Source organism: Macrobrachium nipponense, chromosome 20 (genome assembly GCF_015104395.2).
Source record: "Macrobrachium nipponense isolate FS-2020 chromosome 20, ASM1510439v2, whole genome shotgun sequence".
Lineage (NCBI taxonomy): Eukaryota > Metazoa > Arthropoda > Malacostraca > Decapoda > Palaemonidae > Macrobrachium > Macrobrachium nipponense.
The window spans coordinates 22,115,954-22,129,331 of record NC_061089.1 but is presented as its reverse complement, the minus strand read 5'-3'; the positions used below and the strand labels follow the sequence as shown (position 1 = coordinate 22,129,331).

The following is a 13,378-nucleotide window of genomic DNA, read 5'->3' as shown; positions in this document are numbered from 1 at the left end:
TTATCTAATCTTTTTAATTACTGGACTGTGCGCTTGAGCAAGAATCAGTGCTAAATTTAGTTCTATGTTTTGACTCTCTGTTAATCCACATCGATAAAGAAACTATTTTTCTTTGCTTTCAAACGTCTAACTTTGGCACAGTTTTCATCGGCGAACTTAATGCTACGCAACACCTCATTGCCAGGCGTGAGTAGTGGAAACTGAGTTCGCTTCTTAAATGTTAATAGGCTTACCCTAATCTTGTTTATCATGATTGCAAGTGAAATATATAGAAAATGTAATGATCCTTGGTGAGGAAGTCTAACGAAATAGTTGGATATTGAATAGACAATTTAAATTAGGTAACGACAAACTTGGAATAGGAAGATGATATCTTTCACCCAGCCCAGCACCCCAGTTTTTACGAAAAGAGAGATGGAACTTAGAATATCTACAAGGAAAATAGGACTAATCAGGACACGGTGTTCTCAAAAGGATGAAAAGATCACTGAGGCCTCATCTTCCATATGTTTGGTTGGAATTTAAGGAAAAATTTAGGACACCAAGCAATGGGTAGGCTAAATAAGACTTGGAAATTAAATAGAGCAGTCTATCAATAAGAAGCATGCATCAGCAGCGTCTTTGTATTTAAGTCAACAGCCATGTCTTATGCAGTTCGAAATTACTGATCCTCATTCTATTTCTAGAGAAGCATCTTGCATGTGGCCAGTGTAGAATTATTCAGACAAGCAAAGCAACTGAACATTTCGTCTGTTAAGCCATTTACTAGATAGTAAACAAAGTATATAATATCATGCTCACCTCCAAAAGCAGATGAGTGGTATTTACGATGTCCTGTGCGAATGGAAAAACAAAAAAAACTGTGTCTTAAAAACACCATACAACGAACAGAGGGAGCAATGTTAGCAGTAACCAAAAATTGACAAAATAATCATGACTATTCAGAAATATTCATTCACCACTCTTCTGCTTTTGGAACCTACCACAAGACTTCACCTAAAAATGAAAAACAAAGTAGTTCATATGAATATTCTACATAATACTCATGGTGCAAGTAATGGTTCATTGCCTACCGAGAGCTGTCAATTTTACCGAAGCTGCTTACGACATATGCTAAAAGAATCTAATAAATATCTAATCCAGAGCCCGCGCCAGTTAATGAACTTTCGAAATTCGTCATAGTTCAAGCCTCACAAATTGCACATCATAGATTATTTAATAGTTATGCTCATGAGGTTTGTATTTCCGTATGATTTGTGTCAGCTTAAGGCAAAGAATGTAATTTTTGGGGCTTTTTAGCAGATTTTATACTCACTAACTTAATTCTGCTGTGCTAAAATGTGCATTTTGGTAAAGTTCGTAGGCAAATAGGCATCAGAGAATCTAAACTAATATTAAAACTATTCTAAATATCTTTTGCAAATCACTTGATGCTAAAAATCATAAGATCTTTAGTTTTCAATGCAATAACCTTTTTTTTTTTATGCTATCTTTACCTACACTAACTTATGTGAAATTGAACATGGCCACTTTTTCGAAAAAAAAAGCGATGATAATCATGTAAAAAATCTACATGAAGAAAATAACGTCAGCAAAATATCTTAAAATCGAAAAGGATGGGTCAGACATTTATAAACTGTTTATGGTCGCTCAAGACCTTATTTGTCCTTGTTCCCCTTTGCTTCAAGTATTAATAAAATGAAAGAAATGGCGACTGGTGAAAATTCTGAAAAACACTGGTTACAACGGAAGCACACTATAGCGAAGTTGATACGTATTGGTCTTTATCAAATGGTAGATTCTATTGGACATCCCATATTTTGAAGACTATTTAAGAGAAAAGGTTGATTTGCAAGAACAAACTGTCAGATCGAGTACCTCAAACGATTATCTTCCTCTTGATTCGCGTTTCAATCACGGAATATCAAGTTTACATGTAAGGACAAAAAGTTTTCATAATCATAAGCACTTTATACTTTTTTTTTTTTTTTTGGAAGTAATAATCAATTAGTTAGAAGACCTATGCCTACTGATTAAAGATCCATCCACTTTGATTTCAGATCCTAAACAAAACAAGGCGTGATCCGATCTCCAGCTTACTCTGGACACATGCAAAATTTTCCTCTCACACATAAGTTATAAACTTTATATTCCTAACTTAGAACACAAATTAAAACATGCTAAAATCTATGGTCAAATAGAGCCTTGTTTCACCAACGAAAATTAAAATAAATACTCTATATTTTATTAGGAATAATTTTTCTCTACTTTTAATATACACATTATTTATTTTTTACATTTTCATTCTAATAAGTAAATCATAAATATCCTATCCAAACACTTTCCTGTATCTTTAACTCAAAGCAAAACACATTTTTCAGAACTTTTAGGCTCTTCCATAGACCTTCCTACCCCACCACCCCCCCACCAAGAAAAAGAACAACAAAGTAGTTTGTGGGCTTACTCCCTGAGTAAGCGATAAGTTAAGATATACTGACATGCACAATGCAGTCGCTCTAGTTATTCAGTTTTAAGATAACATTCGATTGCTTCAATAAATAGTTTTTATTATAACTGACATTTTTTGTCCTTAGAAATTATACTTTCCACTATGTTTTGCATCATATTTTTTTTTTATTTATGTAATACTTTTGCTAAAAATTTTATATTATACATGAAATATCTTGGCTACCAATAATTTACATTTAAAATCCTATTGATTAGGATATCACCCCTGTCATGCAAGGGAACTGAAAAAGAGTGAATAAATCTGAACTACTAAATAACCATTGTCCTACGCTTTCAAAACACAGAAATTCTACAACAAAACAATTACATTGATTACGTTTGATTTTATCTATTCTTGACATAACAAGTGATATTTTCCACTGGTACGTAAAATCACACACCTACACAATGAGACATGACGCAACTGCAAATGTAGCAAATATTCTAACCTAAAGAAGGTAAGTTTTGTGCTATTTAGTAGGTTACAAGAACTAGACGAGGCTTTTGAAAGACATTCTAGGAAGAAATCGAGGTCAATTTTCTTATCCAATTTAACGTCGAGTTGCCCTGTCTTTTTTTTTAATAGAAGAAGAAGAAGATACTTCTTCTTACCTGGTATTAAGAGAAAAGAAGGAAAGGAAATTAGAACCAAGTATTTTTTTAAGAGAAGATAAGAAGAAGAAGAAAAGAAGACTACCTGGTTAAGAAGAAGAAGAAGAAGAAGAAGAAGATACCTCTTCTTATCTGGTATTAAGAAGAAGAAGAAGAAGAAGAAGGAGAAGTACTTCTTCTTACCTGGTATTAAGAGGCCTGGTGGCGCTGGCGCGGGCATTGCTGTTGCTATGGCAACCATGGCCACAAGGCACAATAAAACGAAGGTCCTCATTTTATTTTGGAGGTCTGAAATGAAATTGAGCCAGATCATTAGGTTATCGTAGCAATTGTTTTCCCAACTCCCTCACTCTGTTGCTGCCATCATAATTACAGCTGTACCAGTTCCTTGAAAAATGATGGATACATTTGAATAACTGTTGTTGCGTCAGAACCTTTGGGCACCTTAAATACTTTTTTTTTTGTAAATTGTTTCTGAAGGTTAACAGAAGTAGACAAAAATAACTTAGGTAAATAATGAAATTATTTTTTGGCTCTACTTTGTAAATGAAAACAGTCCCCAGCAAAATAAATGCAAATTATTGTAAGTAATTATACAAGTATAGAGTGTCAGTACCATATGTGAAGTTAACATGTTTTACATGGTCAAGGCTGGTAAAAATAACAATGATTCATATGTTCTAAGGGGTCCACAATAATAAAAAAAAATGTTAAGAGTTGGTGAATAATTTAAAAACACTATAAAGTTTTCGAGGCCTTCCCTAGGTTCATCTTCAAGGAAGGTTTCGAAAACTATATAAAGTGTTTTTAAATCACAAACTCTTAACATTTTTTTATTATTATTGTGGACCCCTCAGAACATTATATATACTCTCGTGATAGAGAGTTTCTCCCAACAATGATTCATATATCATCTGAAAGCCATTTTATCATGATCGTGCACAATTCTGTCGAAGGCGGGATTCACTATTCATTTCGGGTGTTGATATTTGTTACATGACACAGACACACACACACACACACACACACACACACACACACACACACACATATATATATATATATATATATATGATAATATATATATATATATATATATCATAACTTCAAGGACCTCTTAACTTCTCGATCTTCAGTGGCCTGTGTATTCACTACAAGCCTTGGATTCAGATGGGGAATAAATGAAGAAGCCCTTTCCTTTCTTAGCCTACTACGTTGCCAAAAGGCACAGTGAGGTAAACGGTACTTCATTCTTATTAGTGTTTATTATTAGTTCTAATTCCACTGGCTTTGACGCTCATTTCCCATCTGAATCCACGGACTGTAGCGATAAGTGCATCTAAAAAAATACGAAGAAACTGAGAAGTTTGGAGATCTTTATGGTTAAAATGTATGTATGTCAGTATGTATGCTTGAAGTGTATATATATATGTATATTATATAATATAATATATATAGATATATTATATATATTTATATTATATTAATTATATAAGGAACTTTTTGTCATATACAGTGTATATGACAAAAATTCATGGTGTATATTATACACCATGAAATTTTTCTTGTAATCACAAACATTTAGCTGCAGTGAATAAACACCGAATGGGAATTTATAAGTGGTAAGCATTTCGTCACTAGGTGGATTCGAACCACCGAATGGATGGGAAGCGTCGAGTTTTCAGTGAAGCTGATCAATATACATATATATATATATATATATATATATATATATATATATATATATATATATATATATATACATATATTATGATTTGGACCACATTAAAGGAATCTATCCTTCAAACAAACTAAGTCTCCTTGGCACTTACTGCAGGACTCGGCAGCGATGGTGGCAGGGAACGAGTGAGAGCCGGTATGTCACTACCAGTAAGTAATATACCCCCCAAGAAGGTTTGCACGGAGGAAACTGCCGCTGTCCCTAGGGTTAGGCCTTAAGACCCGTGACAATGAGTCGATCCCCGACCCTTGACACGTTGGGATTAGCGAGGGATTCATGAGCGTTAATCACATGATGCCGAGAGGGATTTGGATACGGCGCTAATCCTCTCCGGCGCTGGCTTCGTCATGTTCACCCTGTCGTGGGGCCTGTCAGTGTCAGCCGGGTTACTAAAGCTTTCTGCTTCCGCACTTCTTTAACAGCGAAGTCAGGTCGGCTTCTCTTGTGATGCATTGTGAGTGGCGAATGGTATTGTATATTGGACGTTTCTTATTTCTGTGGGCATTGGAAGATCTCTCCTTATTTCCACAGCTTTTGTAGACAGTCGTGGGTCACCATGCCTGAAGACGTTTTATCATTAGAGATTAAAGAGAGATAATTTTTTTTACCGGGTGTAGCTTCAAAGTTGATTAATATAGGAGCAAAAGGAAATTGTTAAAATGAGTAGGGCAATGGTCTTGTTTCAAAAAACCTTCTTAGTTCTGAAAATGTATATATGTCTAAGCAGTTTATAATTCACTGCAATATAACAAACTTTGGAATTAGAGTTGCGCCCAAACTTTCATCTTCTCTTTCCAGAAATGATTCCCAGAGGGATCCTAGACCCGTCCGACCAATTCCGTGAATCGAACCGGATCAGGACTGACGAGTTTCCAAGATGCAATTCTTTTCAAGAAATGATGCTGAACGAACCTAAAATGCTGACTCGGCAGTGAAAACGAATCGATAACGGTTTTTGTTTATGTAATCACAAAAGTATCGTCAGTAGATTCACACCCACAAATTTATGGAAGAAGAAAGTTTTCAGAAAAGTCTGCACCTACCTTCTTACCTGCCTAATCAACTTCATTTCATATCCAAGCGAATTATTTATGAACCGAAATGTTCAAATCTGTAACAAATCAAATTATGGTAATCCTCTCTTACAGCTAAACACTAGATATATTAGATTTTATTTGTAAATTTTTTCTTTTTGCGATCAGTTAATGTTCATCTCACACTGTGGTCCATATTATAACACCGAAAGCATGGCATGGGTCTAATATCAAAGGCATGAAAATTCGCTTAGAAAAATTTCGTAAATGGAGCTCTGACCTCAAGTGCTAATACTTATACTCTTCCTCTTATGCTTTGCAAATTTCTACCATTATGTATCAGCTCTTGCAAGTTTTAGACCGGAACACAGCGCTGTCACCGTATGAATGTTGAATCAAAGTCTCCAGTGTTAACACTGTTAAAGGGATTAAAGTGAAGTAAATGATGCATAATTACAGCAACTATTGTTATCATGTAAAATTATTCTTTTTCATGGTCGGCGTTACACATGTTCTATAAACTCAATAAGCATGATGCTAATTTCTTCAACTTGAAAACTTTCACCTAAAACATCAACAAAATCGAATAAAATTCGCTAATTATGGATGACAATGATATATATAGTTGTTTAAAGATGAAAAAATATATTACATTTTGCTATTTAAATCTTCCCGAATTAGTAGCATTTTCAATTGCTAGTTTATCAGTTCTTTACGTAGAATTTCTTAATTATAAAAACAACAAGCTAAAGGAGGTCATATTTGAACAAGGCCGATTCAAGGAATAAGTGTGTGTGTTTCTTCTATATCTGAAAATTTCTATATATAAGAAAACCAGTTTTTTTTTTAAAACAAGTATTGCGCTTGTATCACAAAATGAACCATTCATCTTTCCTGTTTTTATGACCTGCTTCACCATTTCAGATCCATGTGTTTCAAGCTGCATTCGCCACTGGGGAAGTATTCATAACAGGTATCATCCACACTTTGGCAATTATAAAAAAATGATGCTAAACGTAACCAAACTGCATAATGTGAAGCATGCGCAGGACACCCTGCTAGTTCACCGCATAGGAGAAAGAGTTATGTCTTCAAATTGCACCCAGTTGCATAACGAATTTAACACCATGACAAAGGGACACTCCTGAGTCATTGTGCAATACCTTAAGTTTAATCTAATGAGTTTCATGAACTTATATCGTACAGGCATTCAGTGCCTTCTGTTGCATAAGGAGACTGAACACAGTTGATCATTTTTATATGAAGGGATTGGTCACCTAGAGGGCAAATGGAATTGCGTTACATTTTGGTTATCAAGGTACTGGCAAACCGAAAACAAAATCTTTACCTCTTCTAAAACAAACTGGGTTGATATTGACAAGTTAAGGCAGGAAATCACCAGGCAGTCATATAATTCAAGCAAATCTTATCAACAACGAGAAGGATAATAATTTGTAACACTATTTAAAAAAATGATCGTTATGTTATCAGACTTTGGAGTTCAACGAAGGAGGGCTACTGTTCAGTCTCTTTATACCTGAAAGCATTTTCCTTTGGATCTTACTGAACGAGAGTATTCTTGCAGGCCTTTTTAGGTCAAATTCAGGACGAATCAAATTATGAGAGAGCAATTACTTTGCTAAGGAAGTTCAGTGGCAAACTCATTATATTCAGGAGCAATTTCGCCCAGTCCACACCAGGAAACTTTGTTCTCAGTGTTTGCAAACTTTTCTAAGCTGTATGGAGAAATGGTTTCAAGTGTTAGCAAACGTTACTTGGAAACAATCTGCAAACTGTTACAAAACATTATCTACCGATAAAATTTCCGTGCAGTTACCACCAGGTAATTTCGTTCGCAAGCAGTGTTAGTACCTGCTTCCGAGCTGTTTGCAATTCTTTTGGAATGTTTGCAAACTGCTGGGAAACAGTTTTTAAACATTGAGAAAAAGTTTCTGGTGTGGACTGGTATTAAGCCTGCAGAATATATCAGCATGAACTTTAGAAGGAAAAAGGTGAAAAGCTGGCAATTGCACTGGAACATAAGGATGAGAGCAAAGAACCAAGTAGCTAAGGAAAGGGACTTCCTAACTGTAGGTAAATGAAATCCTACTCACTGCGCCACGTGTGTGTTCGATGTGTTATCCTTATCACTACTATGAGATTCAGGGTCTCTGTAACACGGTTTTTTGGACTTTGCTCCTTGTCAAAGCATTGGATGTAGCTAAAAGTTGTCATATGTATATTTTACAACCACACATAAATTTTGTCAGCATTATCAATAACCTAAACCCGATAGTTTTAATTTTTATAGAGTAAAAATGATCAAGCCGACGCCATGGCCAATGATTACGAGCCAAGAGTCGAAAAACATTCATTACGTAAGCAAGGTAAACAAACACCTTTTGACGAAATGTTGCCCCGCCCATCCACCAGACAAAAACTCCATCGGCTCTGAAACCCAAAGACTTTATGAATGGCGGAACGATACATAGATGTGGGTGGGGTATCAGTGCTAGCTTAGTAATACTACTGTAGCAGTAGTGCCGCAACAGAATAGCAGTAATATACATCAATTAAACGTTTAGGCCAACTGCTGGGATCCTTGAGGATCATTTAGCACTTACAACTACTCGAGAAATTAGTTTTTGTAGCCAGAAGTTAAATTTTCTAATCCAACAATGCCCATGGTAGCCTTCAGTGTTATCCTGCAATTACAACGAGGCGAAAGTGGGTGGAGCCTCATGAAGTCATCATTCTGACGATAATTATTGGTGAAGGTTTAAAGCCAATATACGGTACCGGCTTTTTTTTTTTTTTTTCAGTAAATAGGTAGATAGCCAATAAATAAAAATTGCTTGACATTGGACGCAGCAGTTATCAAATCAAGCTTGTCTACTATGTTTTTGAAAATTACCAACTATTCCCTACATCTTGTCAATCTGATTGTGTCCTATAAAGTAGACTGTAATTTCTTAGGAAACCTATTTTGGGAGTTAGACTAATAATCGAAGTGTTTTTGTATTTATTAACATATTTTGTTGGTTTGTTCATTATGACAATTATCAGTGGAGAGGTTCCAGAGTTCATAAAGGTGTACTGCTTTGCTTGTATTTAAATTTGTATGCCATTGTTGCCAGAGGTTTAGCCTTCGTTACGTATAGCCAATCATCCATCGAGAAAGAGGGAAGAAATGCTGTCATAAGTTACGTAACGAGTGCGTTCGAAACCTTTTCTCTGAGTAAGTTGGCCCGTCTTCAAAAAAAGTCACTTTTACATTGTAAGTACCAAATTTATTCAACCTACGTAATGCAGAATACAGTCAAAATTTATGTGTAGATATAATATGTATTCTGAATAAGCGTTATATTTATGAAATGCATAGATAAAAAGTTATTGCGAAAAAACCGTGTTACAGAGGCCCTGAATCTTAATGTCTAATGAAGTATACACAAATCACAGAGGTGCAAAACAATGTGCAAGCAAGGAAACTGAGCGGTGCCGTACTGGCGAAACATGACTGCCAGACGGGCGAGATTCTGTCATTACATATCGTACATGACATATGAGAATGAGATACATTAAATACTAAGGGAGGTATATAAATGAACACGAAATATAAAGAATACATAGCATATGCATAAGACTTCATATATTGTAGCGAATGTTTCTTTCATTTACCTCAAGGCCATTTACCTCAAGGCCTTTGTATAGGCCTTGATTTACCTACACTAACCAGCAGACATTTTCTATCTTATGATCTGGAGAATGCAGGACAATTAGGTGATTTTGGCTTTCAAATTGTCCACATACCTAGGGTAACAGATTTTCTTATCTAGTAAAATTGTAGAAAGAAAAAATATTAGATGATAAAGGAAAGCAATTTAGTCAAAGAGAATGGTAATAGAAATAATTTGTTTGTATTGTGTATTTTACGTTGCATGGAACCAGTGGTTATTCAGCAACGGGACCAATGGCTTTACGTGACTTCCGAACCACGTCGAGAGTGAACTTCTATCACCAGAAATACACATCTCTCACACCTCAACTCGCGGCCAACGAGGTGGCACGCCAACACCATACCAACCGCGCCACTGAGTCGCTGTAATAATAATGATGAAATCGAAGCATAAAAGATTATGTTAGAAGTTATAGTAAGAAAGTTTTACATAGGGGTAAAAGGGAAAAGTATTGATTAGAAAAAAGAAATGGTAAGTTCTGATATAGTAAAAGCAATACAAACGACAAGCAAACAATTTCTGAGGGAATTTGTTGGAAGGTGAATAAGAAAGAACTTTCCCTACTGACAAAGCGCAAAGCTGGGCCGTCGTACCTGACAGCACGTAATAATCTCATTACATGACAAATGCCCTCAAAGCCGAATCGAAGACAAAGACCTCACTAAAGAAAATCTTAAGCGTATTTGCTGATGTGGATGTGAGCAAGTATATAATGAGACTTACTTGCTGTTCCATTGTCACATCTCCATCAATAAGGCCAGAGGTAAGTGTTTCTCAAGTTCTCTCTATCTTTTAGAACCAAATTCCATATTGTGCTTATATATACAGAAAACACACACACACACGCACGCACACACACACACACACACACACACACATATATATATTATATATATATATATATATTATATATATAGATATTATTATATATATATATATATATACTATATAATATATATATATATATACATATGTGCGCATGTGTGTGTGAGTATAAATGCCATATATACGTGTTTAAATTCATCGACCAAAAGAGATTGAGCCATACAAACAGGTATGAGAGAGAGAGAGAGAGAGAGAGAGAGAGAGAGAGAGAGAGAGAGAGAGAGAGAGAGAGAGAGAGAGATTCATTTACATACGGTTATCTATTCAATGCCCAGGTATGTGACCATGAAAGTTTTGGTCGCCTGTATGCCGCCAGGTTCTGCAAAACGTAGGAAATTTGACGAACGGTGGACCTAAAGGGGTCCAGTAAGTCATTAAATTTTTAGACAGATAAGGAAGGAAAGATCTGTTGAGGGAACCGGCCTGAGGTCAGCTGGATTGCTTAGCTGGATTGCTTAGCTGGTTAGCTGGTTGGAAATCATCCTGGCCTAAGAAACCTGAAGCCTACGAGTAGATATTGCTAGCCAAATTCAATCATTTTTCTGCAAAGATAGTTTGAAGTTCAGTCAAATTCAGAAATAATTTTTTTTTCAACTTTACAGATTGTTTGTCACTTCAAGGTAAACGATAAACAGTGAGAAGAATGAGGACTATTTTTGCACTTGGTGTCATAGTCGGCATTTTCATTGCATCTGCGTCAGCAGGTAAGTGTTCTTTAAAAACTGTAATTGCGAGATGTAATTTAATGACGTAGTAATTAGAAATGAAATGGCAGTCTAACTATTTTTTGCACTGGAGGTCACTATCGTAGTATCGTTATTATTTCGACATTGGCCGATAACCAGATCTGCAAAATGCAGCAGCAACGCATAAGAGTTTTATGAACATATATAACTAGGCATGGTTTAATTACATGTCCGATGTAAGCCAAATTAAAAATAAAACTTGACAGTTGTGCGCAGTCAGTTAAAAAATCTGAAACACATGCATATGCCTACCTGAAAGCAAAGCTGTTTTGTCTAACGAAGTTCCCTTTCCCATTCTCAAGAAGAAGAGTTTTCCTTGGTTAGATCATTTAAGACCTTTCTTCCCCCACTGCAGGAGTGTTTGATCCTCCTCCCGCGAAATACCGCGTGGCTCGGGAAGTCCAGGACCCACTAAGTGGGGAAGTCGTATCTAATCCCGAAGATTCTGCTCCCGAAGACATGGCTCCCGAAGACACCCAAGGATTCATGGAGTTAACGACTATTCCTGATACGCCAGCTGAGTCTTCTTCTTTGCCCAATGAAAGAACAAGTGAGTTTTATTAAGAATTTAGTGATTTCATTTGCAATATACAGTTCGTTGAAAACATAATTCAGTCCATCGCTGTTGGTAACTTTGCTACAAGCTTTGACGCGGTTGAGCAGTAATCCTTGGTTTTCATATATTTCTTAATCCATGAAAACTCGTAGAACAATAAAATGGTTGGTGTGCATATTTAAATCCTTATCCACACGCTGTTAAATTTATTAAATAAATACATAATACTCAAACAGGACATTCAGACGAATATGGGATTAGTTCCAATATACATCAAGCTAGTTTAGAGATAAGAGAATGGTAAAATATTTTACATTAAACTTACCACCCACATCTCAATATTTATTCCCGAAACTTGTTGCTCATTTGCATCCCTATATCTTTAACATATCCTCAAATATACGTGGGTCTATTATTAAACGAGGAGCTGGTTGAATCAATCCATACCGTGTTACTCACCTTTTCCAAGTTTTATAACCGCAAAAAATGAGTCTCACCTTTCTTTACTATTCCAGCAGTGAATCCACCAGCAGCATACTACATCCGGAAGTACAGACCAGGAGGTCTCGTCCTCCCAAGTCCTGTGCCCATCTAATGGTCGCCTTTCCCTCAACGACGCTTTCGGACAATTTCACCAGTGCCCAAAGGACTCTGAAAACGTACAAGCTGTATGAGGAGGTTATTCTTTATCACCTAAGCAAGATCCAAGCCTTCGATGCCACTTTTGAACTGATAAAGGCCAAAATGACTCTGAAGAAATGTACTGGGAAGTCAAAATGGACCAGTTAAGCTGACACTTTCAGATAGGCTGACCAACACTTTAAGAACTATGAAAAAATACAGGGTATACAGGGAGGTCATCCCTAGCCACTTAGATTTAATCCTTCGGCTATACTTTCAGACAACATGATGAACACTCAAAGAATCTGGAAAGATGCAAACTTGCGTTGGATTACTGCTTCTTACCACCTACCAAAGGTCCTATGCCCTTAAATCAATTGCAGCTTAGTCTTAGTGGCAACCAGTTTTGTAAGAAGATCTGCACAGAGGAACCTTTAGTTGGAAGAGGTTGAACTTCTTAATTATGTAAAATTGAACCTAACTTTTTTTTCTATTTCCTACCTTTTGTTAAGCATCTTCTCTAAAGGTTTTTTGTGTATATATTATTAATATGAATAATGTTTTGTGTACGATATGTCTTTCTTGAACAATAATTTCATTAATATTTTATTAAAACTAGCGTTTAACGTGTGAACTTTAACCTAAAGCACATAAAAGTAGCAGTAAAATCTTTAGGAGAAAAATAATAAATAATTGATTAAAAGCAATTACCAAATGCTTTTCATTTTATTTCCGATGTCTCTGCCTGTAGGCAACGAGACAATAAAGTTTTCCTGCTTCATGAATAGAAATCTTGAGCCATCTAACTACTCAAATCTTTGGAGAATTATAATACTTCCAGTACATTTTATTTCTTCAATACAAAAACATTTATTCATTATAAGTTATAATCTACTTCACAACAATATGTAAAACGAAATTTTCTTCTGAATATTCCA

General features: G+C 35.7%; 1 protein-coding gene across 3 annotated transcripts in view; it reads left to right on the top strand.

The window, feature by feature from the left end:
- Positions 1-13,147, top strand: part of LOC135223262 (uncharacterized) — a 13,184-nt gene extending 37 nt beyond the window's left edge. The window contains exons 1-4 of one of the 3 annotated variants that reach the window (XM_064261747.1): positions 1-186; positions 11,120-11,221; positions 11,619-11,813; positions 12,335-13,147. The exon at positions 1-186 is cut by the window's left edge and continues 37 nt beyond it. In XM_064261747.1, the coding sequence (XP_064117817.1) occupies positions 11,161-11,221; positions 11,619-11,813; positions 12,335-12,414 (336 nt within the window). In that variant the 5' untranslated portion in view covers positions 1-186; positions 11,120-11,160 and the 3' untranslated portion in view covers positions 12,415-13,147. Of the gene's footprint in view, positions 187-4,986; positions 5,011-10,370; positions 10,396-11,119; positions 11,222-11,618; positions 11,814-12,334 lie in introns of those variants that run through there. The other 2 variants (XM_064261756.1, XM_064261752.1) reach the window with 2 other exon arrangements.
- The last annotated feature ends 231 nt before the right edge of the window (positions 13,148-13,378 follow it).